The sequence below is a fragment of the Abramis brama genome (genome assembly GCF_963993115.1).
Source record: "Abramis brama genome assembly, chromosome: 20".
NCBI classification, from domain to species: domain Eukaryota; kingdom Metazoa; phylum Chordata; class Actinopteri; order Cypriniformes; family Leuciscidae; genus Abramis; species Abramis brama.
The window spans coordinates 11,189,534-11,216,729 of NC_139982.1; the positions used below are offsets into that span (position 1 = coordinate 11,189,534).

The 27,196-nt window shown below is 40.6% G+C and overlaps 1 protein-coding gene across 1 annotated transcript; it reads left to right on the plus strand.

Annotated features, from left to right (window-relative positions):
* Nucleotides 1-2,710: 2,710 nt before the first annotated feature.
* LOC311071515 (NACHT, LRR and PYD domains-containing protein 3-like) lies at nt 2,711-26,980 on the plus strand. Its single transcript, XM_084095893.1, has 16 exons — nt 2,711-2,848; nt 3,370-3,500; nt 3,723-3,830; nt 3,930-4,046; nt 6,852-6,968; nt 7,597-7,692; nt 7,788-7,859; nt 10,508-10,545; nt 10,654-12,448; nt 12,963-13,136; nt 13,419-13,592; nt 23,749-23,922; nt 24,077-24,250; nt 24,347-24,520; nt 24,926-25,099; nt 25,259-26,980. The coding sequence occupies exons 2-16, from the start codon at nt 3,457-3,459 to the stop codon at nt 25,377-25,379; spliced, it is 3,552 nt and encodes a 1,183-aa protein (XP_083952019.1). The 5' UTR covers nt 2,711-2,848; nt 3,370-3,456; the 3' UTR covers nt 25,380-26,980.
* Nucleotides 26,981-27,196: the final 216 nt, after the last annotated feature.

The window sequence follows — 27,196 nt, forward strand, 5'->3', positions numbered from 1 at the left end:
AATAGCAATAGCAATTCTGCTGTTGTTTCTCCTACTGGCGTTCTACGTATGCGTCCACAGTATCAAGTGTTTCATTCCTCAAATGACTCGCGCCTCGCACAAAAAAATATCTGGTCCAACCATAAAAGAATATTACCCGTAAGGACTTCACGGACCCTAATTGCATGTTATGTTTCTGTGTCAGTATGCAATTACAGATGAACAACACAGAACATGCTACAGTATGTGCCTGTAACTTTTTCAAGTTACAAGAATTAATTTTTAAGTGTCTAAATTTGTATTTTGTGAGAGTTTTTAAGAACTCTCAAAGGGGCAAATGTTGTATTACAAATTTATTAAAATGTTTAATTTAGGTTTACATTGAATTTAGCATGTTAAGGTTAGGTATTATCAGAGTTTTCTAGCAAAAGACTCCGGTCAGTCCTGTTTTACTGAAACTCTTAATCGCTCTTGGAGCTTGTGTTTTAGCAAGAGAGTCCTGCCAGTCCTGCACTCGGGTCTCAGCATTTGAATAGATATGCTGGGTGGATTAGGATGGGCAGCACTCTCAGTCTAAAACAGGTTCCTAAACCTGTCTCATCACAAAGTTTTGGTATCTGCCCCTAAATGTATAAAACTGTATGAGAACGTCCACTTAGTCAGACTTTTGAAGAACTGCAGCCACGTCAACGCGAAGTCCTCAATAAAGAATAACTTCTTCAATGTGATCCCAAAAGTCTCCTGGTCTTCGATTCTGAGTTTACAACAAGGTCTATCCAATTGAGTGCAGAGGCATTTTCTTTCCTGGTTCGGTTGAAACACGCCCCATAATCACAGCCCAATGGAGCAGTACCAGACTCACATTCTGACTAGAATCTGAGTATGACGACATCAGGCTACAGGTCAATGCGACATTTATTATAATGGGCTAATGTGAAGATTGTTTTAAGTTCACTTAAATTAAAAGTTGTTATATTTTTTATACAACAAAAAATGCCAATCACGTATTTGAAAATGCCAATCCTCAACCTTCTTGTCTCAGAGCAGTACGTGACAGAAGAATTTGCCACTATGGATCCAGCAGTACGTTTCATCCGCCTTCGTCAAGGAACTCGTTCGCTCGAGGACCACATTCAGGACACCGTGACCCCACAGCCAAGATGGCCACCGCCGTTCCAGAGCCCTCAGACAAGATGGCCGCCATTCCAGCGCCCTTGGACAAGATGGCAGCCTCTATGCCTGTGCCTATGCCGGTGTCTTCAAACATGATGGCCGCCTCTACGCCTGTGTCTATGCCTGTGTCTTCGGACAAGATGGCAGTCTCTATGCCTGTGTCTTCCGACAAGATGGCAGCCTCTACGCCTGTGTCTTCGGACAAGATGACCGACTCTATGCCTGTGTCTATGCCGGTGTCTTCAAACATGATGGCCGCCTCTACGCCTGTGTCTATGCCTGTGTCTTCGGACAAGATGGCAGTCTCTATGCCTGTGTCTTCGGACAAGATGACCGACTCTATGCCTGTGTCTATGCCGGTGTCTTCAAACATGATGGCCGCCTCTACGCCTGTGTCTATGCCTGTGTCTTCGGACAAGATGGCAGCCTCTACGCCTGTGTCTTCAGACAAGATGGCAGCCTCCGCCCTGGCCCCCCTGAACCATCAGCGACTGCTCCGCCCTGGCCCCCCTGAACCATCAGCTACTGCTCCGCCCTGGCTCCCCTGAACCATCAGCTACTGCTCCGCCCTGGCCCCCTGAACCATCAGCGACTGCTCCGCCCTGGCCCCCCTGAACCATCAGCTACTGCTCCGCCCTGGCCCCCCTGAACCATCAGCTACTGCTCCGCCCTGGCCCCCTGAACCATCAGCTACTGCTCCGCCCTGGCTCCCCTGAACCATCAGCGACTGCTCCGCCCTGTCCCCCTGAACCATAAGCTACTGCTCCGCCCTGGCTCCCCTGAACCATCAGCTACTGCTCCACCCTGGCCCCCCTGAACCATCAGCGACTGCTCCGCCCTGTCCCCCTGAACCATAAGCTACTGCTCCGCCCTGGCTCCCCTGAACCATCAGCTACTGCTCCGCCCTGGCCCCCTGCACTACCACTTCCTCCAGTCTTTCCCCCTCTCCACGGACCTGGAGACGTTTTGTTTTGTGTTTTCATAATTTTTATAAAAATGATTTTATTAACACTAAAAACCTTAAATATAAACATTTTTATTCTAGCTTCCAAGGCAACATTTCTAATTTTCATTTAAGTTTAAGGTTTGCATATAATATTTATATTTTATTTCAGCGTAACTTCAGTTACTGAAAACAATTTTTTTAAATAGTTTCAGTTTTAGTTAATAGTAACACTGCTGCTGATGACTGGATCCTTTATGTCTTGTGTGTGTACATGATTTTAAACATTTTTCTAATGGTTTTACTTTTATTTTGTATTTTTAAATGAAGTTTACATAAAGGTTTCTTACATTCTGACAGTCCAATTTAATAGCAATGTTAAAATCAATCCAGTGCAGCATGTTTTGTGGTATATTGCACATTTTGGCCCATACACTGTCATTTATAGGTAGTATAGGCATATCAGTCTTGTGTTCCAAGAAGGAAGTTCATACAAGTTCAAAAGAGGCATGAGAGCGAGTTGATTTTTCATTGCTAATGCTTTAATTGTGGGCTGTACCTTTAAGAGAAACTTTTGTTCATCATGGTTCATGAGGTGAAATGTAGTAGAGCTGCATTCCATTTTATATAACAAGAAAGGTGACAAGAAAAATAATACTCACAGTTGGAAAGCAGAGAAATGGGCTAAGACCCCGAAGACGGGGAACTAAAATGTTTGTATTTTCATAAGTAAGCAGAAATCCGTATTGTGAGGTGAGTAATAAAATATGATTACAATTTTAACATTTATGCAATTTATATAACATACTGTAGCAACATGCAGTTATAAGTATCATGGCTCTTAAAACAGACAGACCTGTGTGTGTTCAGGGTAATGATTATCTATATACTATATTATGCATTTTTTGTATACAATTAAAGATACTTTAACACTGTTACATTATGTCTTTCACATGTGCAACAAAGGTAAACATTAAAATATAAGAGTTTTAAGTTGTTTCAGAAAAGAAATACTCATATTATGCATACTTATCTTTCAATTAGTTATCACTACAAATGCTACTTTAGAACATTTTACATCTCTTATATATATATATATATATATACATATATTGTATATATAATGAAACATAAATACATTTTCTAAACAATGTCTGATTTTACAAACGCTAAACCCAAAACTCATTTCATTGTGGGAACAAATATGTGTCATGTGAAAACAAGAATTCTATCACTTGTAGTTTCTCTTTAAGTAGTGATTTACATCAGTGTAGTCTGTCTGTTGTCGCAGGCTGAAGGATGTTTAACTGATGCCTGTATGTTGATCTAGACTAGTCGTGACTAGTCAGTCCAACAGTAAAATGAGTGGAGACAGAGGGCCTGTGGTTGAACTGGATGTTTTGAGGTTTGAGTTGTTTCATGTTTATTCATCTGATTATATCTGCATTTGATTCAAAACATCATAAATATAAAACATATCATAAAACTCAGACAGACCTGTGTGTGTTCAGGGTAATGATTATCTATATAGGCTACTATATTATGCATTTTTGTAAATTTTTGTATACAATTAAAGATACTTAAACACTGTTACACTGTTAAACCAGCTCTGGATTTGTTTTTAAAGCTTGAAAAAGCCAAATAAACCTGCTTCACTTGGACCAAGTCATGTGTCACTGCGAAACGAGTCTTTGTCTCGTCTGTTAACACTGAAGGAGAAAACCGCTCAACACCGGTGAGCTCATAGACCCCATCTCTGATAAGCTTGTGGAAACTGCCTCAAACAAGTATTACATTTTTTTTTTTTTTTCATTAAAACATTTCTTCATTTTAGGTTGATTAATCGTGAGGACTCTGACTTCTCTTTGCCCAGCGGTTTGTCAATGAAAAGTGAGCAGTCGATAAAACATCCTTTAAAATTCAGTGGAGAACCAATCCATCCAGAACTGAAGTATGTTAGCAATGTGTTAAACAATTCTAATTATAATAATTCTAAATGTAACAGCTTTTGATGCATTTCTATATTAGTTTTCAGACCAGAGCATGTACTCGCTCGCACAGCAAATTGTGTTAGTGAAGAGTTTTCCCTCACAAGAAACCTGATGGCCTACATATAGGCTACACAGCTGACTATAATATTACAGATTGCTTATGATGCACAGAAATTGATATGTTTCTTCAAAATGTTGAAATAATTGAACATTATCAACAAATATGAATAATGTTGCATAATTAAAGGAATACACAAACCCATTTGATTTTTTTTCTTCTGCAAAACACCAAAGGAGACATTTTGAGGAATGTTTGCTCTGGTCAATACAACAAAAGTAGACAGGAAGAGGAAGTTGACAATTAGATTTACACCAATTTTTTTTTGCTATGATTTCCACGCATGCACCTCAGACTGCACGATTTTCAAAGTAGTCGGGTCACTGTTCTTTTCACACTGCGTGACTATCTGAGGTAACATTCAGTTGCTGGTGTGTTCACACTGCACGATGCATCGGCGACAGGAGGTTTCACACTGCATGACTTTCAGGAGGAAGAATCGCCGACAACTTCTGTCTGGTCCGCAAACTACGTTTCACAACCAAACACACGCAAGAAGTGATAAGGAAATAGCGCAAAATCCTGCATGCGTAAGACCGCAGTTCTCGCGCGAGACTGAAATTGTTATTAAAAATGATAGCCTGCAAGAAGCTTGCGATCCAAATTGTCTGTGCACTGATTTGCAGCGAAAAGGAGAAAAAGAAAAACATATTATGCATGAAGAAATGGCTGGGAAGGAGCAAGGACTGTGTGTTCTGCAAAGAGAGTTGGGGGTAAATAAATAATTTTGCAATGTGCTGCTGTTGCTGCTGGTCAAGCAAATGTTTGTGCTTTGTTTCTGTTTAATATAATTGTAAATATATCTATTAAAATACTGATATTGTGGCCTATAACTCCTCCCCGAACTCCCCGCTGCTCTGTATCTTGCTCTCTCATTGGCTGTCGGTCATCGCCGATGTAGTTTTCAGTCAGAACACTTTCACACAGCAGGATTTTGAATCGCCGACAGGTCCAGATAGCCTATTTAGCATGCCAAATATCTCACGGGCGTCGGCGACTCGTCGGTGATTCTCTCAGATCGCGTCTTTGCTCATTCACACTGCGTGATTGTCACTCGCGTGAACGAGCACCGATTTTCCTGTGATTTCGGGCATTTGTCGGCGATTTCTCAAAACCTGACAATTTGGATCGCAAGCTTCTTGCAGGCTATCATTTTTAATAACAATTTCAGTCTCGCGCGAGAACTGCGGTCTTACGCACGCAGGATTTTGCGCTATTTCCTTATCACTTCTTGCATGTGTTTGGTTGTGAAACGTAGTTTGCGGACCAGACAGAAGTTGTCGGCGATTCTTCCTCCTGAAAGTCATGCAGTGTGAAACCTCCTGTCACCGATGCATCGTATCCTTATCACATATGAATTCATACACCAATTTAAAAAAAAAGAGTCAAATAGTTATAAATTGGCATGATAGTGTTGAGCGCCATAAAACTGCCATAAATATCTTCAGAAGCCATAATGACTGTGAGAGGACAACACAATTTCATGGCACTTCATTTTGGTAGTACGTTTTGGCGAATTGGTAGTAATTCATACAAACTCACCAACCTTAATCTCAATCTCACCTTAATTCACCCAAAAATGAAAATTAGCCCATGATTTATATAGGTGTATATGACATTCTTCTTTCAGACGAATACAATCAGAGTTATATTATTAAATGTCCTGGCTCTTCCAAGCTTTATAATGGCAGTGAATGGTTGAATAAATTCAAAGCCCATAAAGTGCATCCATCCATGATAAAAAATGCGCTTGTGTACGAAAATACCCATATTTAAAATGTTAAACTATAATCACCCGCTCCCGACAGACGGCCGTACGCATCGATTTACGGTGGAAGACTAACCCCTGACCCGACGCACAGCGTAATGATGAACGCGGAAGCTCAGAGGAAACGGGTTACTCTTGTGGCGGAGGTCGACTTGCGTAGTATGAGTATGGTCGTCTGGTGTAAGCTAGTTATTTTACATTATAAAGTTATAAATATGTTTTTTTTTTTTTTTTTTTTGCGAAAACCCATGGCTTCGCTTCAGAAGGCCTTTATTAACCCCCGGAGCTGTGTGGAGTATTTTTATAATGGATGGATGCACTTTTTGGGGTTTAATTTTTTTTTTCAGCCATTCACTCTCATTATGAAGCTTGGAAGAGGACATTTTTTAAAATAACTCAAATTGTATTCGTCTGAAAGAAGAATGTCAAATACACCTAGGATGACTTGAGGGTGAGTAAATCATGGGGTTAATTTTCATTTTTGGGTGAACTATCCCTTTAAACAACCTTTAACGTACACATAATGAGGCTATTTATCATAACCAGTGTAAGATTGTGCTTGTTTACACAATACATAAGGCTCAATGCTTACACTTTTCAGAAGCATTATGGCTTATAGTTTCTGAATATCAAAAGTGGTTCATTTCCTCTCATTACAAAGTTTCACACAAAGTAATGCATACAAATATGTTAATAATAATGTATACATGAGATCATTTCAGTAGCCTAATTAAAGCTGCTTTATTTTACATGGAGTGGGTCGCCTCATGCATGAAGTCATGTTTAGATCATATGATGAGCTCAATACTAATTACTCTATCACTGTAAACCCGGTTACGGGATACTTTTGCTTCTGACTAAGTCATTTCTTCATTACAGGCAGATTCATCGCACGGACTCTGACTTTTCTTTGCCAAGCGGTTTATCAATGAAAAGTGGGCAGTCAATGGATGATCCTAACAACTTCAGCAGAGAACCAATCCACACAGAACTGAAGTATGTGTAAACAGACATCACTGAATAGAATAAGTGGCCCAAACATTGTCAATCGTTTTTGCACGTATAGCGACTGAAGGCTAATGGACAAAATTATAATGTGCTCGTTTTGCTTAATTATTGTCACGCTTAGTCCAAGGGAAGACGGTAGATGAGGAATAACAATATAAATGTTCTTTATTAATCCAAGAGATGAAACATCAGCGTAACGTGTGCAAAACACACAAACAAAACCAATGAGGGAGATGAGGTGAGGAACTTAAATACACAATGGTAATGAACATAATGACAAACAGCAGTGATGATTGATTAGTGTTCATGGAAATTGATGGGTGGCGGGAAACTTGAACAACTGAAACATATGACTGAAGACAAACAAACTAAAAGTCCATAAAAGCGAAATTAACTGAACATAAACGTGACAATTATGACCTTTAACTGACCTTTTTACTGGACCTGGCCTTGGCTATTTTACGGGTTGAGTTGTTTTTTAATTTAATATTATATGCACTGCATTCATCCAACAGAAATGTACAACACAGACTAAAGTGTTAGCACTGAACTTCGTTCATTCATTCATTCATTCATTCATTCATTCATGTATTCATTCATTCTTTTGTTTATGGAGTTTGAACAAGCCAAAAGAACACGCTGAACCGAGTCAAGTGTCTCTCGGGAATCAATCTTCCCCGTTATACTTTAAGAAGGAAATCCCTGAACACAAGTGAGACCCTTATTCTAATAAACATGTGAATACTGCCTCAAACATGAATTATGTTATAAGATTTTAACCTCCATTAAATAATTTCTTCACTGTAGGATGATTCATCATAAGCAGTCAATGGATGATCCTAACAACTTCAGAAGAGAACCGATCCTCACAGAACTGACGTATGTGTTAATGTGAAGCAATGTGTTAAACAATTATAAACCATTTAGTGTGTTGAAGTAAACACAAATTCTTATGGTGCATTTTAAAGGAACATTCCACCGTTTTTTGAAATAGGGCTTATTCACCTTCTTTCCTACATTTAGATAGGTGGGCAAATGCATTTTTGTCTCAGTGCATGCACTGTTTTAGTTTGACAGGGTCAGCGCTAGCTTAGCTTAGCTTAATGAATGGAATCCTTTGTTGCCAGCTAGCATGTCCTGAGTAAAAGTGATAAAAAAAACAAAAAAAAACACCTAATTACTTCTTGTGGCCTGCGTATTCACAACGAGTACAAATAGCGATGCAGATTAACACTAGGCGATTTCCTAGGCAGATATTGACTTGGGACTATATTAGGGGGAAGCACAGGCGAAGCTCTGCTACTTGGGCGCAGAGATATCACGCAGCACATGAAATCCCACGACTTCCGTCAACATACCTGGCGTGAATAGTAGCTGGCTATTTTTCCTACAGTACATGAATGGCAATGAACATGGCTAATTTTGTGAGAGACGAAGAGGGTGACTTCTCAGACAGTCAAGAGCCAGAGCCAGAACCATACCTGAGTTTTCAGAAGATGAGCTGCGTGCTTTGGAAATAGAATGACAGGAGGAGGAGGTTGCGATCGCTCAAGGAGGTTGCGATCGCTGAAATAGTGTCTGTGCTGTGGAGAGTGGGACAAGTTTCTGCCATCGATGACCAGGCTCAGCGCGTCAGATCAAGATGAGCGTGCCCGCAGTTGTCACAGCTACCGAGGATTTCACGGCGTTGATCCATCCTGCAGTAAATTTTACTCTATTTTTTTTTCCCGGTGTGATAAAGTGAACTGGAAAAAAAGCCCCACGCCGAATGGACCAAATGGACAACTGTCCACAGAGTAAGTGATTATTTTAAACATGACGCATGTATAGATCGACCCATATTATACCTGTATTCACATTCACATATTATACCACATATTCACATTTCATGTGTTGCGTGATATCTCTGCGCCAAAGTAGCAGTGCTTCGCCTAAGCAGCAGTGCTTTGCCTGTGCCTTCCCCCTAATATAGTCCCAAGTCAATATCTGCCTAGGAAATCGCCTAGTGTTAATCTGCATCGCTATTTGTACTCGTTGTGAATACACAGGCCACAAGAAGTAATTAGGTGTTTTTTTTTTTGTTTGTTTTTTTTTAATCACTTTTACTCAGGCCATGCTAGCTGGCAACAAAGGATTCCATTCATTGTGCTAAGCTAAGCTAGCGCCGACCCTGTCAAACTAAAACAACGCATGCACTGAGACAAAAATGCATTTGCCCACCTATCTAAATGTGGGAAAGAAGGTGAATAAGCCCTATTTCAAAAAACGGTGGAGTGTTCCTTTAAAGCATATATTCATATTAGTCTTCAGAAAAGATTGTCTGCTTCACTCACATGGCAAAAGAGAAGAGTTGGGCCTCAAAGTTTGACATCAGTTTAAAGAGATTGTTCACCCAAAATTACAAACAGTTACACACCTTCATATAGTACCATGTTGGTCCATAAGACTCTTATGCTATATTATATTGTAAGTACAGTCTTGTGTAGAGCAGACCCATATTTAAGTTGTTTTTCACTGAAAAACCTTCACCACAGTTCCTAGTGTGCAGGAAGCAGTGGTGTTGATTGGACTAATTTGAAATAACATACAGGTGTACAGTAGCTTGGAAATCCAGACCTATATCTGAAAGATTAATGGTCTGGCATCGACTAATGAAAATCGGCCAACTCGAGGGGCGGCACCAAGCATGCATTTGAAAATCTCACTGCATGCAATTGGATAACACTACGACCAATCACAACAAGACCCATACGCTTAGCTACCAGCGGAGCTAACTGGTAGATCAGGCTCTTGCCGTATCCGGTCGGCAAAACAGCAAAAACACCCTTCTTGCAAAGGAACGATTTGAGCGCCGTCTTCTGTTCCTCTTTTAGATAAAAAGCCAAGTCTAACTCGTTCATTGTAGCGGCCAAAGCCGTTTCAAACAGCTGGTGTTCATCGATAGCCATCTTGCAATGTTTACTAATGACTTCGACGTCACAGCGCTGTCGTCATCTCGCCTCTGGCCCGCCTATATCAGATAACCCGATGTGATTGTTGCAGCTCAGATACAAGGGCATATTTAATGAGCATCATTACTCGACACCAGAGTAACTCGCTGAGCAAATTCAACTTGTGCTCTCGCGAGAACTCTGGATTTCCAGGGTAGGTATTCAACAGATGATGCAAAATATATATTTTTTTGTGTGTATTATTTTTTATTGAGGTATAGTGTGTAATTTAGTGATTGTGAATAAAGCTCCTTTGCAATGTTATTGTGAACTGAAAATGTTTAGTTGTATGTAATTTATGCTGTTAGGTGTCAGTATAAATCCAAGATGTCTGCCAGTGCAACATAAACACAAAACACGTACTGTGCAACATTAAGCTGGAATATGAGCAACATTAGAAGAATTACACACTTCACATTTAATATAAAGTTATTTAACATTATCAACAACTAAAACATGGCAACATTAAACATCATGATGATTTTTTTTTATTGCATTTACATTATTGCATTGCATATTTATTTTATTTTCTTTCAGAACTCAGCAGAAGGAATTAAGGTCAAATGTTCTAAATGGTATTCATTTCAGTGGTTTTATATGAATCTTTAAATCTAGATTTTTAAATATTTAAATGATTTAGTCATTTTTTTTATTCTAACTACATCTTATGTCAAACTTCACAGAGGATCTCATCTGGACATGTAAGATTAAGAGGATGTTGAGGAACAGGTGTCAGTGCATTTTCGAGGGGATTGAAGAGCACAGCAGCCCCTCTCTGCTTGACAACGTCTACACAGAGCTCTATATCACTGATGTTGGAAGCAGTGAGCACAGCAGGGAACATGAAATCAGACAGATCGAGATGGTATCTAAACATCCAGCCACAATAGATGCACCAATCAAGGCTAATGATATCTTTAAAGCTTTTCCCGGATCTACTAAACAAATCCTAACTGTGCTAACCAAAGGAATCGCTGGCATTGGGAAAACAGTGTCTGTGAAAAAGTTCACACTGGACTGGGTTGAGGAGAGAGCCAACCAGGATGTCCAGATGATATTTCCACTTCCTTTTCGTGAAATGAATGGATTTAAAGAAAGGAAAATTAGTCTGATACACATTCTTCAGCGCTTCTTCAATCTAAAAATAGACGCAGAAGTGTTACATTCAGACAAATACAAGATAGTCTTCATCTTTGATGGACTTGATGAATGTCGGTTTCCTCTGGATTTTCAAAACAACAGGAGTTGCTCCAGTGTGACAGAATCAGTCTCAATCGGTGTCCTACTGACAAACCTCATCTGCAAGAACTTGCTTCCTTCTGCTTTGGTCTGGATAACTTCACGACCAGCTGCAACAGGTCAAATACCACCTGACTTCATTGACCGAGTAACCGAGGTACGAGGTTTCAATGACTCCCATAAAGAAGAGTACTTCATCAAAAAAATAGGTGATCCAGACCTGTCCTCCAGAATAATCTCACACTTGAAGTCTTCAAAGATCCTTCACATCATGTGCCACATCCCAGTGTTCTGCTGGATATCAGCTACAGTTCTTGAAAAGATGTTTCGGGATTCTGATGGTGGTGAAATTCCCAGGACCCTGACACAAATGTACGCACACTTCCTAATTTTCCAGATCAAGCAAGGGAGTCACAAATACGATGAGATTTCCGAAGAAGGTTTGAAGTTGGATAACAAGACCACATTGTTGCTTGGAAAGCTGGCTTTTAAACAACTTGAAAAGGGTAATTTATTGTTCTATGAGGAAGATTTGAAGGAATGTGGCATTGAACTCAATGTTGCATCTGTGTATTCAGGGGTTTGCACCCAAATTTTTAGAGAAGAGGCAGGACTGCTTCAAGAGAGGGTCTTCAGTTTCGTACACGCAAGTATGCAGGAGTTTTTGGCAGCATTGTATGCCTTCCTTGTGTTTGTCAACAAGCAGCGAAATGTCCTCAGTCAGACGACAAATGCTAAAATCATAAGTACTTTAAAAAAACTATCAGTGCATGAATTTCTGAAGTGTGCTGTGGATAAGGCTTTAGCAAGTGACAATGGACATTTGGACCTTTTTCTTCGCTTCTTGTTGGGACTGTCACTTGAGTCCAATCAGACTCTTCTTCAGGAGCTGCGGTTGGAGGTGCTGAGCGATGCTGAAAGCAACATGAAAACACTTCAATACATCAAGGAAAAAATCAGGGACCACCCTTCAGCAGAGAAGGCAATCAGTCTTTTCCATTGCCTGAGTGAACTGAAAGATGATTCTCTGGTTGAGGAAGTGCAGGAATTCATAAATTCACAGGGTTTTTGTGGTGGAAAGCTGTCTCCTTCATGTTTTTCTGCTTTGGCTTACATATTGCTGACATCTGCAGAAGAACTGGATGTTTTTGACTTGGCAAAGTTCATTCATCCAAGCATGACCTCGAATGAGGGAGTGTTGAGACTGTTGCCAGTAATCAAAGCATCTCGATCAGTTCTGTAGGTATCTCACTCTACTCAAGTATGCAAACACAGATGTGTACACTTGTCTAGCATTCCAAGCATGCAGTCCTGTTGTACATATTTAACATGCTTTCTTGTATTACTGCGTTGATAACAACCTCAGTATTAGGTTGTGATAAAATGACCTTAAAGGGATTAAACTGTATGTACTATTATTCATATAGCTAATTGTAAATATGTCAACTAATTTAATTAACTTGCACAGGAAGATTCTCTTCAATTATCCCTTTGCCATGACAGTTGACTTCCAAAAGAAAACTCTAGCAACTCTTGCAGCAAAGCTGAGAATACATTGCATATTTGTAAGGTTATGAGTTGTATTTGGACACATTTTAGAATGCAGTAGCATGTAAAAGTACTCATGTAACTTGATACATTCACATACCTTTGCAGATCAAGTTTTAGGACTTAGATGAGATAAACAGTTAAGTGTTTCTTGTAATGTAATTTCAGATATAGTTGGTGAATCTTTTGAATCTTTTCCCTTCAGATTGAGGTGTTGTAATGTGACAGAGAAAAGCTGTGCCGGCCTGGCCTCTGTTCTTAGTTCAAGTCTCTCATGTCTAAGAGAGCTGGATTTGAGTTCTAACAATCTTCAGGATTCAGGAATAAACCAACTTGCTGCTGGATTGGGGGATCTTCAGTGTAAACTAGACAGACTGAGGTAGGAAGTAGATTCAAACTCATGGAATAGGATGTTGAAGAGATTTACAATGGCATAAATTGCAAACTGCTTGCTAATTGCTAAATTACAAACTACAAGTCATTGCATTGAGTCTCAAAAACTGTTGATGTGCTGTGGTATGAAAATAAAATGATCATTGATGGGTTTTTACTCAGAAGGAACATCAAAAGTCTCCATTTGTCCTCCATTTTATCACATTGCTGTCTAGGAGAAACAACTAACATATTTAATTTGTGATTTTTTTCTTTCTTGCTGTTACAGACTTTTCAATTGTAACATTGGTAAAGACGGCTGTGCCTCTTTGGCCTCAGCTTTGAGATCAAACCCGTCTTACTTAATTGAACTTGATTTGACACACAACAATCCACAAGATACAAGTGTGAAAATGCTTTCTGATGTGCTGACAGATACAAGCTGTAAACTGGAAACATTAAGGTAAGTTCTAATATGTAATAAGAGGGCACTAATTTATATATAACTATTGCTTCCTATTGGGTACAATAGCAGTGGCAAATGTTTTACTCACTTTAAAAACAGTCTAGGTTTCGTACACTGAGGCGTCGAGATTGTGGAAGAAACCGGTCTACTATCGAGTTCACAGTGCACAAACATCACACTATTCCTCAATAGTTGGCCACAAAGAGCACGGGTATGGGACGATGCCTAAGGTGGAAGAGATGCTAGCTAGCTATCTCTCACCACAGTCTGCATCGTCCCTAAAGGCCCTGACATTGCCCACCAAGCCAGTCAGAACAACTTCGGCTTTGAAATTAACACCCGCCAACCCGTCAAATGTGGTAAAAATCAACTGTGGCGGGTAACGCTGTCAGATCACTAGCCAATTTGGCAGCTTACTTATTATGTTTACTCACTTTGCTGGGGAAGTTCTTGTAAGCCAAATCTGTGCAGATTTAGCACAAATGTTCAACCCGTGAGTCATCATGATATATTAATTACAGCGTATTGCGCAGAATCTGTGTAAATCTGGCTTACTTGAACATACACGTCACTACACAACAAATGCCGGCGCGCTTGTTCATTTGCAGTGAAGCAATGGCGAACATTATAAAGCATTTGGTGAGCAGAAAATACAAAATTACTTTACAACATCCAAAATTTTTGATGTTTTTTGTACTGTATTGATCTGTCAACCTAAAATACATTTTTGGTGATGAGGATGAAAGAGGAAGGGAGGAGATTTTGTTTAAATAAGAAATTAATATATGAATTCCAACCCCCAAATTATACATAATTATATAATCAAATTATATATAATAATTATACAATCAAATTATATATAATTATATAAAAATTAGCTATATATTAGCTATATTAGCTATAAATTAGCTATATATATATACACTCACCTAAAGGATTATTAGGAACACCATACTAATACTGTGTTTGACCCCCTTTCGCCTTCAGAACTGCCTTAATTCTACGTGGCATTGATTCAACAAGGTGCTCAAAGCATTCTTTAGAAATGTTGGCCCATATTGATAGGATAGCATCTTGCAGTTGATGGAGATTTGTGGGATGCACATCCAGGGCACGAAGCTCCCGTTCCACCACATCCCAAAGATGCTCTATTGGGTTGAGATCTGGTGACTGTGGGGGCCATTTTAGTACAGTGAACTCATTGTCATGTTCAAGAAACCAATTTGAAATGATTCGAGCTTTGTGACATGGTGCATTATCCTGCTGGAAGTAGCCATCAGAGGATGGGTACATGGTGGTCATAAAGGGATGGACATGGTCAGAAACAATGCTCAGGTAGGCCGTGGCATTTAAACGATGCCCAATTGGCACTAAGGGGCCTAAAGTGTGCCAAGAAAACGAGTGGTTATTTCAGTCAAAGTTGCTCTTCTATCAGCTTGAATCAGTCGGCCCATTCTCCTCTGACCTCTAGCATCAACAAGGCATTTTCGCCACAGGACTGCCGCATACTGGATGTTTTTCCCTTTTCACACTATTCTTTGTAAACCCTAGAAATGGTTGTGCGTGAAAATCCCAGTAACTGAGCAGATTGTGAAATACTCAGACCGGCCTGGCACCAACATCCATGCCACGCTCAAAATTGCTTAAATCACCTTTCTTTTCCATTCTGACATTCAGTTTGGAGTTCAGGAGATTGTCTTGACCAGGACCACACCCCTAAATGCATTGAAGCAACTGCCATGTGATTGGTTGATTAGATAATAGCATTAATGAGAAATTGAACAGGTGTTCCTAATAATCCTTTAGGTGAGTGTATATATATGTATATATAAGCTGTGACATTGTTAATCTGGTTTAAAATTAAACTAATTTAGAGGTCTTTAGAATCGCGTGGAAAGACAGTATGTCACGTTATAAAAAGGCCCTAAAAGCGGCCAGGGCTGAGCACCTCCGCAAACTAATAGAAAATAACCAAAACAATCCTAGGTTTTTATTTAACACCGTGGCTAGACTAACAAATAAACAGACGTCACCCGAACAAAATATCCCGTTACAGTTTAGTAGTAATGATTTCATTAACTTCTTCACTGAGAAAATAGAAAACATCAGAACCACAATTGTAAACGTTCAATCCTCAATCGCGCCTTATAATTCAGCCTCAATTATCCCCCCGCAAGAACAATTACAGTGCTTTACAACTATAGAACAAAAAGAGTTAAATAAACTTATCACTTCATCTAAAACAACAACATGTTTATTAGATCCTATACCAACTAAACTACTGAAAGAAGTGTTACCTGTAGTGGAAGAGCCTCTCCTCAATATTATTAACTCATCTTTATCTTTAGGTCATGTTCCAAGAACATTTAAACTGGCAGTTATAAAACCTCTCATTAAGAAACCACAATTAGATCATAATAATCTAGCAAATTATAGACCCATTTCAAATCTTCCATTTATGTCTAAAATACTAGAAAAAGTTGTGTCCACTCAACTGGGATCTTTCTTGCAAGAAAATGATATCTATGAAAAGTTTCAGTCAGGATTCAGGCCGCATCATAGCACTGAAACTGCGCTCGTTAAAATCACAAATGATTTACTTTTAGCTTCTGACCAAGGCTGTATCTCAATACTAGTTTTACTTGATCTAAGTGCTGCGTTCGATACTATAGATCACACAATACTCTTAGATCGACTACAAAATTATACTGGTGTTCAAGGACAAGCATTAAGCTGGTTTAGATCATACTTATCTGACCGCTACCATTTTGTCTATTTAAATGGAGAAAAATCGATCATAACTCCAGTAAACTATGGAGTGCCGCAGGGATCTGTGTTAGGCCCTCTGTTATTCTCAATATATATGATGCCACTTGGAAATATTATAAGGAAACATGGAATTAGTTTCCATTGTTATGCTGATGACACTCAAATATATATTTCATCACGGCCGGATGAAAACGCTAAATTATCCAAATTGACAGAGTGTGTTAAAGATATAAAAGATTGGATGACGCGTAATTTTCTTTTATTAAATCCAGACAAGACAGAGGTAATACTTATCGGTTCAAAAAAACGCCCACAGAACCTCTCACAATACAACTTTAACATCGTAGGATGTCCTGTTACTTTATCCTCTACAGTAAAATACCTGGGTGTTATACTAGATTGTAACCTGTCTTTTGAAAATCATATTTCGTATGTTACAAAAACAGCCTTTTTCTACCTTAGAAACATTGCTAAGCTACGTAATATGCTATCAGTTTCTGATGCAGAAAAGTTAGTTCATGCATTCATGACCTCGAGACTAGATTACTGTAATGCTTTATTAGCCGGTTGTCCTGCATCCTCAATAAACAAGCTACAGTTAGTCCAAAATGCAGCCGCTAGAGTTCTTACTAGATCAAGAAAATATGATCATATAACACCGATTTTATCATCACTACATTGGCTACCTATAAAGTTCTGTATTAATTATAAGGTATTGCTACTGACTTATAAAGCCCTAAACGGTTTAGCTCCAGTCTATTTAACGGATCTTCTATCGCCCTATAATCCATCGCGCTCTTTAAGATCAATAAATTCGAGGCTTTTGGTCATACCTAGGATATCCAGATCAACCAAAGGAGGGAGAGCATTTTCACATTTGGCTCCGAAACTCTGGAATAGTCTTCCTGATACTGTTCGTTGCTCGGACTCGCTCTCCCAGTTTAAAACTAGATTAAAGACGCATCTTTTCGGCCAGGCATTCATATAATATTGTTAATCTTACAGTTCAAACTACAATCCGGCCTCTAGTCCATAAATGCCAGAGGAGAACTGGCCCCGACTGAGCCTGGGTTCTCCCAAGGTTTTTTTTTTCTCCATTAGGTCACCTGATGGAGTTTTAGGACACCATTAGGTCACTTGATGGAGTTTTTTTGGTTCCTTGCCACTGTTGCCTTTGACTTGCTCAGTTGGGGATATTTTGGGGATATTTAATTTTATTCTATCAATCAATAAATTCCACTAGAAACAAACCTTGTTGTATTATTTTATTTTAATTTAATACTGTGAAGCTGCTTTGATACAATCTGTATTGTGAAAAGCGCTATACAAATATACTTGATTTGATATTTCTTTTTGTATTCGAATTCGATCAGTATTCGAATTATAACGTGAGCTTCGGGGGGTACAGCTATTTCGACTGGTGACGTCACTCTAAATTTTATATAGGCTTACACACATGAGAACCACTAATTTATATGCGAAATTCCCTGAATATTAGTGCAGATTCCCTCTTGTTAAGACATTAAGAATGAAATTGCACAAAATTATATATCTTGACTGTAAACTGAAGCGCTGAGTCGCTCTGCTAAAATTCGCGCTCAACAGCTTCTGTGAACATAAGGCTTTATTCATTCGCCTACTTTGATTTGATTGGTCATCTCAAATATTCTGACATTGACGAGCAGTGACAGACCAATGAAGCTCAGATGAACACACACACACACACACACACACAATGAGGAAGCACACTGTACTTTATTGCTTAGCTGCGCACTGCATATGACTACACTAGTTTTAATACTAGTCTTATGGTTATATAACATGCTTGTCTTATCAGATTTTGTTGCCACTAGTCTGAGATATTGCTGTAAGGGTGCATGCTTCCCCTAACAAACTACACTATTTTTAATACTAGTCCTATGGTTATATAACATGCTTGTCGTATCAAATTTCATTGCCGCTAGTCTGAGCTATTGCTGTAGGGTATGCTTCCCCAGCCAAACTACACTAGTTCCCCTTCGTCAGCTCACTATTATGTATGTAATTGCTGACGAATGAAGACCGCAACCTCCTGGTGGAGAAATCCACGCCTCGCCTCCCGGGTGTGTAAGTTCTCGTCCGCTCTCACGGACAAGGCTTACTCAGCCATGGCGCTCCTGCAGGTCTACCAGGCCAAGGCGCTCAAGGAATTGCAAGAGGGTAGTTCCGACCCAGGGGTTATGCAGGAACTTCGTACAGCGACGGACCTCGCCCTCCAGGCGACGAAAGTCACTTCACGCTCCCTGGGTCGGGCAATGGCCACATTAGTGGTCCAGAAGCGACACCTGTGGCTGAACCTGGCGAACTTCGGCGACGCTGTGGAAAACTTTGGCGAGCTGTTTTCCACAGCACAGAAGCAGATGGAGGCTATTAAGCACATCCTGCCCCGACGACCAGCTGCCTCCTCCACCCAGTGGTCGGCAGCGCCTCCGCCTGCTCATCCCCGAGGGGGCACCCCCCTGCGGCTGCCTCCACTCCTGCTCAGCCTAAGCAGCAGCCTCCACCCAGGCAGCAGGTGGCCGGCCACAAGAGGAGTGCCCAGCCCTTCCAAGCGATGGAGGAAGTTGCTCTCCGGGATATAGTGTCCGTACCTCTCCCTCCCCTGGAGGAGGACCGGGTGGAGAATCTTTTGTTTTATTTTGTACCCTGTCGCTGTACCCACATTTTCATTAAAAGAGCGATTTCTTCCATCTCTGGGTCACAAGAGGGCGCAGTGAGCGACGCTCCCAATCCTTGCCACTCCTTTCCCCCTCTTCCATCGCCAGTGGGCAGCAGTGTGCGGTTCGGGGACGCCACCAAGCCTTCCTATGCACTCTCTTCCCCACCCTGGAACCAGGTAAGTGTGGCACAACACACTCGGACTCCGCTTCAGGCCGCCTCAGTGCCTCCCGATCCGAGTCCCTGTGTTCCACCTCGCTGCCTCACCCCAGGTACGTCTGTGGTCCCATTGGTCCCACTTGCACGGTGTCTGGGAGCCTGGCTAGCACTTCCCAGCCCGTCTCTCTGGCTCATCCCTACCATCAGACTCGGCTATGCGATTTAGTTCACCCGGCGCCCTCCCAAGTTTGCGGGCAGAGATCGATGTCCTACTGGCGAAGGACGCGATCGAGCCGGTTCCTCCAGCCGATATGAAGATGGTTCTACAGCCCATACTTCATTGTACCCAAGAAAAGCGGTGGGGTTATGGCCGATCTTGTTCAAGATGCTCACGCAGAAACACATTTTTGAATGCATCCGTCCCCAAGATTGGTTTGCAGCGATCGACCTGAAGGACACGTACTTTCATGTCTCGATTCTTTCTCGACACAGACCGTTCCTACGGTTTGCGTTCGAGGGACGGGCATATCAGTACAACCAGAGTAACAGCAGTAACGCAGCCTGGATTGCTTCATATGAGACCGCTTCAGCACTGGCTTCACGGCTGAGTCCCAAGATGGGCGTGGCAGAGCAGCACATACCGGATGCACATCATCCCGCACTGCCTCCAAATCTTCAACCCGTGGTCAGACCCTTCATTTCTACGGGCAGGTGTTCCCTTAGAACAAGTGTCCAGGCATGCTGTGGTCTTCACGGATGCCTCTGCCACCGGCTGGGGGGCCACGTACAATGGGCATGCAGTTTCAGGTCTGTGGACGGGGCCTCAACTGCATTGGCACATCAATTGCCTTGAGTTGCTCATGGTACGCCTTGCGCTGGGTCACCTCAAAGGGCTGCTGCATGGCAAGCACATACTGGTCTGTGCGGACAACACTGCGACCGTTGCGTACATCAACTGCCAAGGTGGTCTACGCTCCTGCCGCATGTCACAACTTGCCCCCCATCTCCTCCAATGGAGTCAGAAGCATCTGAGGTCGCTTCGTGCCATTCACATCCCTGGGGTGCTCTCACAACAGCCTACGCTTCCGGGAGAGTGGCGTCTCCATACCCAGGCGGTCCAGCTGATATGGAGCCGCACAGATAGATCTGTTTGCCTCTCTGGACTCGACCCATTGCCAGTTGTTTTACTCCTTGACCGACGGAACCCTCGGCACGGATGCACTGGCACACAGCTGGCCCCGGGGCCTGCGCAAGTATGTATTTCCCTCAGTGAGCCTTCTCGCACAGACAATGTGCAAAGTCAGGGAGGACGAGGAGCAGGTCTTGTTAGTTGCGCCGTGTTGGCCCAACCGGACCTGGTTCCCAGAACTCATGCTCCTCGCGACAGCACCTCCAGTTTTAGCAATAGTTCTGTGGTTATACTACATGCTTGTTGTATCAGATTTTGCTGCTGCTAGTCAACCATTTCTGTAGGGTGTATGCTTCCACTGCCAAACTACACTAGTTTTAGCAATAGTTCTGTCATTAAACAACATGCTTGTTGTACCAGTTTGTTGCCGCTAGTCTGAGCTATTGCTGTAGGGTGTATGCTTCCCCTGCCATACTACACTAGTTTTAGCAATAGTTCCGCATGTATACAGCATGCTTGTATCAGATTTTGCTGCCGCTAGCGGTGTAAGCTTCCCCAAATAGATCCCATACACTGTTAAATTGGCTAAAACAATACGCTTGTTGCAATGTGTCCTTGCTTGCTCCAGATGGGGTGATGCTTCCCCCATTAGATTGAATCTATAGCACTCAACATATGCCACTAACATCAGGATGTATTAACCATTCTATCAGCATCAGTTATGTTGAGGGTAGTGCGTAAAAAAAAGAAGAAGAAAAAAAGAAGGCCATCCAGAAAATTCGCTGTCAGTTTGTGTTGGGGGATATTGGCATATGGTTTTGTTTTGGGGGGTTATTGCTGCTCTCCCTGCTATCCATGGGTGTGCAGGGAGTTCTTGCCCAGAACAGAACCATACCGCAAATCCTAACTGTATGCTAATTGTCATTCGTATTTGATGATAGTGGTCCTGACAGAAATTAAGCATAACATCAGTTCTGGCAGATCACGTTAGTCAAGCTCGCATCAGCTGACTCTCAGCAGATCCACGTCTACCTATAGGAATACGACGCCTATTACTGTATACATATAAGCTCCTTCAGTATTATCAGCAGCTATCGCGTTCTCAGGAGCTAATTACCCTTCTCCATCTCCAGCTCCTCCTCTTGTCAGTCAGTATTTGGCCTTCTGAGTGCCCTTTGAATCAGAATAAATTCTTGAATTATGTTGTACTTTAAAATCTTGAATTAATGATATCTGCAATACATTAATGTTGCTTCTGTTCTGTTTACCCTAAGGGGGGTTATCGCTGCGCTCCTGCTCTTATCCATGCTAGGTTGCATGGATGCGCAGGGAGTTCTTGCCCAGAACAGAACCATACCGCCAATCCTAACTGTATGCTAATTGTCAATCGTATTTGACGATAGTGGTCCTAACAGAAATGTCCTCTCATCTCGTGCAGCAGAAGTAGAAGTGGTTCAGTCAAAACGCTACATCTGAACCTGCTTGAGAGGATAATATACGAGCTGTAAGTTTCCCGCTGACATGTTGCAAGCTTTATTTAACATCACAACACAATGACAAATTAAATCCTCTGATTCAGACACGCAAATTATTGTTTTGTCTTCACACAGGGGCATGACCTGATTTAGTAATAAAGTCATGTAAATGTGCTGCTGTTTACTTGTGTTGTCATGGTTACTGTTTTGCATGTAAATGGGAAAAACTGTTTATTTCAATAAGCTGATATTTGTGAGTTATAAGCTTACTGGTGTGCAGGTAAACGTGCTCAATGATAACTGCAAATCCACCTTTCGCTGCCTGGAGTCCAGTTGTTTCTATGAATTGCAGTGATCCATTTGCTTCTCTGTTGTGTAGCTTTTGGCAGTCTGTAAAAATATACCTCAGATTTCGTCAAATGTAGTTGTACAGTCAATCGCAAAGCTCCTTCTCGTTTTAGATGTGTTTTGTGTGTTTTTCGCTGCATTCACACTGAAAACCAATGCTTTTAGGAAAACCAATGCTTTTTGCCACTCAGTGGGCGTGACTGCAGTCACTCCGGCCGACAGTGACGTCACGCATATACCATGTTTGTATGATGCTGCTAGAATTATCTGTATTGTTAACCTATCAGAACCTGTAGGAATGACCTCAACTGATTATTCATAAAACTATAAGTAATAGTGTTTCTGTATCTTTAGTTAGTTTGAGGCTAGATCCTCTTATTCATTTTCTATGGCCTTTGGAAGTGTGGGGAACTTTGTCTTCAGTAAAATCTCTGCCAACCGATTGAACTTCAATTTCATTCGTCTTCATTGAGCACATTGGTCTCTTTATGTGGTCTAACTGTAATTCCCCTGCACTATAAAAGGATGCCAAGGGTCTGAAGGAAGATGGGCAGGCATGGCTGAATTGTGGCAATGGAACCGTCCGTGTTACATACATTACATTCATGGAACTGGGTTAAATGCAGGATCTAGATTTTCCCTTTCGAAGAGGAACTCAACATTGCGTCATGGAGTTAATGCTATGGGAACATTAATACCCACTCCGCAATACTGAACAAATGCCTGTGCTGTGAAACCAGCTAGGCCACAGGTGTCAAACTCAGTTCCTGGAGGGCCACAGCCCTACACAGTTTTGTTCCGACCCTGCTTCAACACACACACACCTGCAGTTTTCAAATAAGCCTTGATTAGCTGATCTGGTGTGTTTAATTAGGGTTGAAGCTAAACTCTGCAGGGCTGTGGCCCTCCAGGAACTGAGTTTGACACCCCTGAGCTAGGCTGTAGCCAAATGTTACTGAGATAATTATTCACAATGGTGACAATGTCCACCTTTATCCTTTGTCCTTCCATTGCCTGGTGTATGCCTCCTACATTCTCCTCTATTGTACAGTCCATTCATACATGACTACATGGGGAAACAAAATGCAACTTCCGCATTTATCGGAAGCGCTGAACAATGGGAAAGTGGGACTCTGCTAGCAGTCATGCCCATTCATCACTACCTGCTTTCCACTTCTGTAACAGCCTATATATAGTATGCTACGTACTCACAATATCAGAACAGCGATCAGGCAACTGATGAGGGAGTGAGGCGCAATAGCGATCATGCCCACTCACATCTTCAGTCCTGCCTATGAACACAGAGAGAGCATTTTGTTCTGACCTCCATATTGATGAGTATCCAGAGTGGTGTATCTCTTCATCTGTATCTCTGTAATACATTAATATCAACTCCACACTAAAAAGGGTAGCAGATGAGAAATTGGGCACAATAGCTATACCCCCTTTTCTTTCCGAACGCAGCGCATACTATGTGCATAGTCCTTAACAGCCCCTTACTAGTAGGCAGATGAAAAACAGCAGTCATGTCGTAAAGTCTACAAATATAAACTAGAGGCTTTTTTTTTTTTTTTAGGTTAGTAGGCTGTGAACTGACGAGAAAAAGCTGTTCTGCACTGGCCCAAGTACTTCAGTCCTCCTCTACAAGCCTGAAACATTTAGATTTAAGTTTGAACGACCTCCAGGACTCAGGAGTGGAACTGCTCTGTGTTGGCCTGAAGAACCCTTCCTGCAAGCTTGAGAAACTGAGGTATTACAATTAATCTAGTAGACTAATCAAGTAGATTAACACACAGCCCACAGGGCAAAAACATTGTGCTAACAATCTGATTCTGAGGAAATAATGTCACATGCTGTGTATCAAATGACACTAGTTCATGTGTGTTTGCCTTTAATATTTGCAGTCTATCAGACTGTAAAATTACAGCCAAAGGATGTTCTGCATTGTCATCTGCTTTAAAGTCAAACCCATCACACCTGAGAGAGCTGGATCTCAGCATTAATAACCTCACAGACTCAGGAGTAAGGGAACTGCTCACTGTGCTTGAAGACCCATGTGTTCGTCTAGAGAGATTATGGTAACAGGCCTCTAGATTCATGTGAACATCTCACAATTAACAAATGAAACTGTATGGATATTTAAAACTTTTTCATTGTTTTTATGCTTTTTTCAGGCTGAATAATTGCAGTCTAACACATGAAAGCTGTCAGATGGTGGGTTATGTAGACATATCCAAACACTCGAGTCTGAGAGAGCTGAACCTCAGTGCTAATGACCTGCTTGACTCAGGTTTAAAGCAGCTTTCAGTGGGAGTATGTCATCTTCTATCAGGACTGCAGTCACTGAGGTAATAAAGTTTTCTTTAACCCAATTGATTCTCCCATCATTTACCCACCCTTTGTAATGGTCTGGGTGTATGTTACTTTGAGACCCATGTTTGGGGATTCTCTAAGCTGCATTCGTAGGAAGAGTGAAGGAGGCGAAAATATGCTGCAGAAATCTGTTTTGTTTTGTGCTTGTTTTAAACAAAAATACAGTCATTAACAGTAACTTGTGTCATGTGGATCATTTACCACAATGCATTATAGGTTACACCTTGTTGTTGCTAGTGAACTGTTATTCTAATTTTCAAATTGAACAATGTGTTGAAAGGTAGATGGATCTATACTTTACACAGAACATTTGTCTGTTTTTACTTGATCAGAAAATGTGATTTAAAGTAATCTTGTTATAATTGCACAACCCTTTGCAGTGTTACATATTGTGGGCTTACGGCACAGGGATGTGCTGTTCTGGCATCAGCTCTCAGCTCTAACCAATCACAGCTAAAAGCACTGGATCTCAGAGGAAATAAACTGTCAGATTCAGGAGTTAAACTGCTCTCAGATCTGCTGGAGAATCCACACAGTAAACTAAAAAAACTGGAGTAAGTGTTTGAAACTTAGCATACAGACAGTATAATCCTTGTTCTATGCCATAAAACATCCCATGATAATTTATACATAAAAAAAAATAATACAAAAATGTTATTATTTAAATTATAAGACAAGATTGGATTGGCTGATTTTGTCTCTCCACCTCACAGATTCATGGATGGAACAACAATTCAGACACCAACGAATGTCCCTCACACACAAGATGTTCTCCTTGTAGATCCAACAAAATCAAGAGAACAAAAACAAAAAAACACATGCGTATGCTTTTAAGGAAATAATTTAGTGCTTTGAGTGAGTTGGACAAGTTTGCTCCCAGCTGTGTTACATCAAAGCAGTCAAACAGACTTGAAGAGCTATATGTTAGATCGTCGTTGTAAGCGTGACATCTGGGGCCAGTTGCATAAACATAGCCATTATATTAAGAATGTCTTAAGAACTATGGGTAATCAGTCTTACTTTTCAGTATAAAATTAGACCCATCTATGTTTTTATGTAACTGTCTTAAAAAAGTAATGAACAGTCTTAAAGTAAAAAAAAAAAAAAAAAAAAAAAAAAATTGACTTATAAGACTAGTCTAGCAACCGGCCCCAGGTCTCAGTGTCATTCATTATCTGAATTATTCAAATCAGCAAGGAAAGGACAATAGTATAGAAAAATAGTATAGAGCATCGGTATGGAAAATTCACCATGTGCGTGATATGGCATCACTGGACTGAATTACACTGTTCTTGAGCAGGAACAAAATGTTATAAGATGGTTGGAGATTAGGTTCAAGGGAAACTATGAGGACTAGCAGGTTTGATGAGCAGGACAGGTGTTTTAAGAGCTCCACATCAGATGCATCTTAAAGACTGATCTTTCAAACAAACACATTTTTGTATGAATTATTACTGTACATTTTGTAGTACATATGTTGTATATAGTCAGTTTTAAAGTATAAATTATTTTAAAGTTCAAATTCTAGCAAGAGTTTTGCTTATTATAGTGCGACAGCTGCTAAATATGTTGACTTGGCAAAATGTGAATGTTTATACAGTATTTACTGTAAACTACTACCTCTTCTGAGATCCTAAAATTCCAACTCTATCATTTATTTATCCATCTGTCCGTCTGGTAACCACCTAGCAACCAGCCACTATACCCTAGCAATCACCAGCTGTACAGATAAGCAGTTATAGTAAATTATACTTCAATGCAATTTCTATTGAAACAAGTATGTCATGTATTTAAATATAATTGGGTAAAACTTTACAATAAGGTTTCATTAGTTAACATAAGTTAACTACTTAAGTAAACATGTGAACAATACTTCTACAGTATTCATTAATCTAATGGTGTCGTTTTCAAAAACTTGCACTTTGAATCCAGTTTGCGTTTGCAGGCCCCCAAAAACCCGCTGTCCTGTAAATGAATGGCCATTTTAATTGGAAAGTGTCGTAAACGGCCCCTAAGTGCACTTGTTTTTTCACAAGGTTTTGTCAAGTCATCATCAAAGTTTGTCTTTGCATACATTCCTTTTGTAGTTGTATTATTAATTGTCATTGTGCCACACATTGATTTATTGATATTAATATCATCAAATAATAGTCATTGTAGAATGAAGCATTATCAGTATTTAGTTTACAAAATAATGAAACTAAGAATAATGATGTGAGTCTCCGAATGAACAGTAGAGGGCAGCACAGGATCTGTCGGAGGCTTGCTGCATGGAGTACACATTTTATTATCATATTCTTTATGTCAAGATATGTCAAACCTGCCTTTGTTTCTTCAAGCTGTAATGTTGCTCTTACATGTTTAAAAATGCAAATGTTGACATTTGTCTAATGAAGATACAAGAAAAGTAAGACTGGATTAAAGAATTGGAGTAAATACACAAAAAAATGACCCAGTATCATCAAGTCTTTAATTTTAATGTTTATTTATGAAATAAGAAAGGGGCATCATTCATTAATAGTCATTATAGTCATTACAGTGTGTCTTTTCTTCATTTAACATAAAAACATGTTGATATTCAGAGTTTCCCCAAACTTTCTCTGGTTAGTCATAGCAAACCATTCTCTACACAATACTTTATATCATGGAAA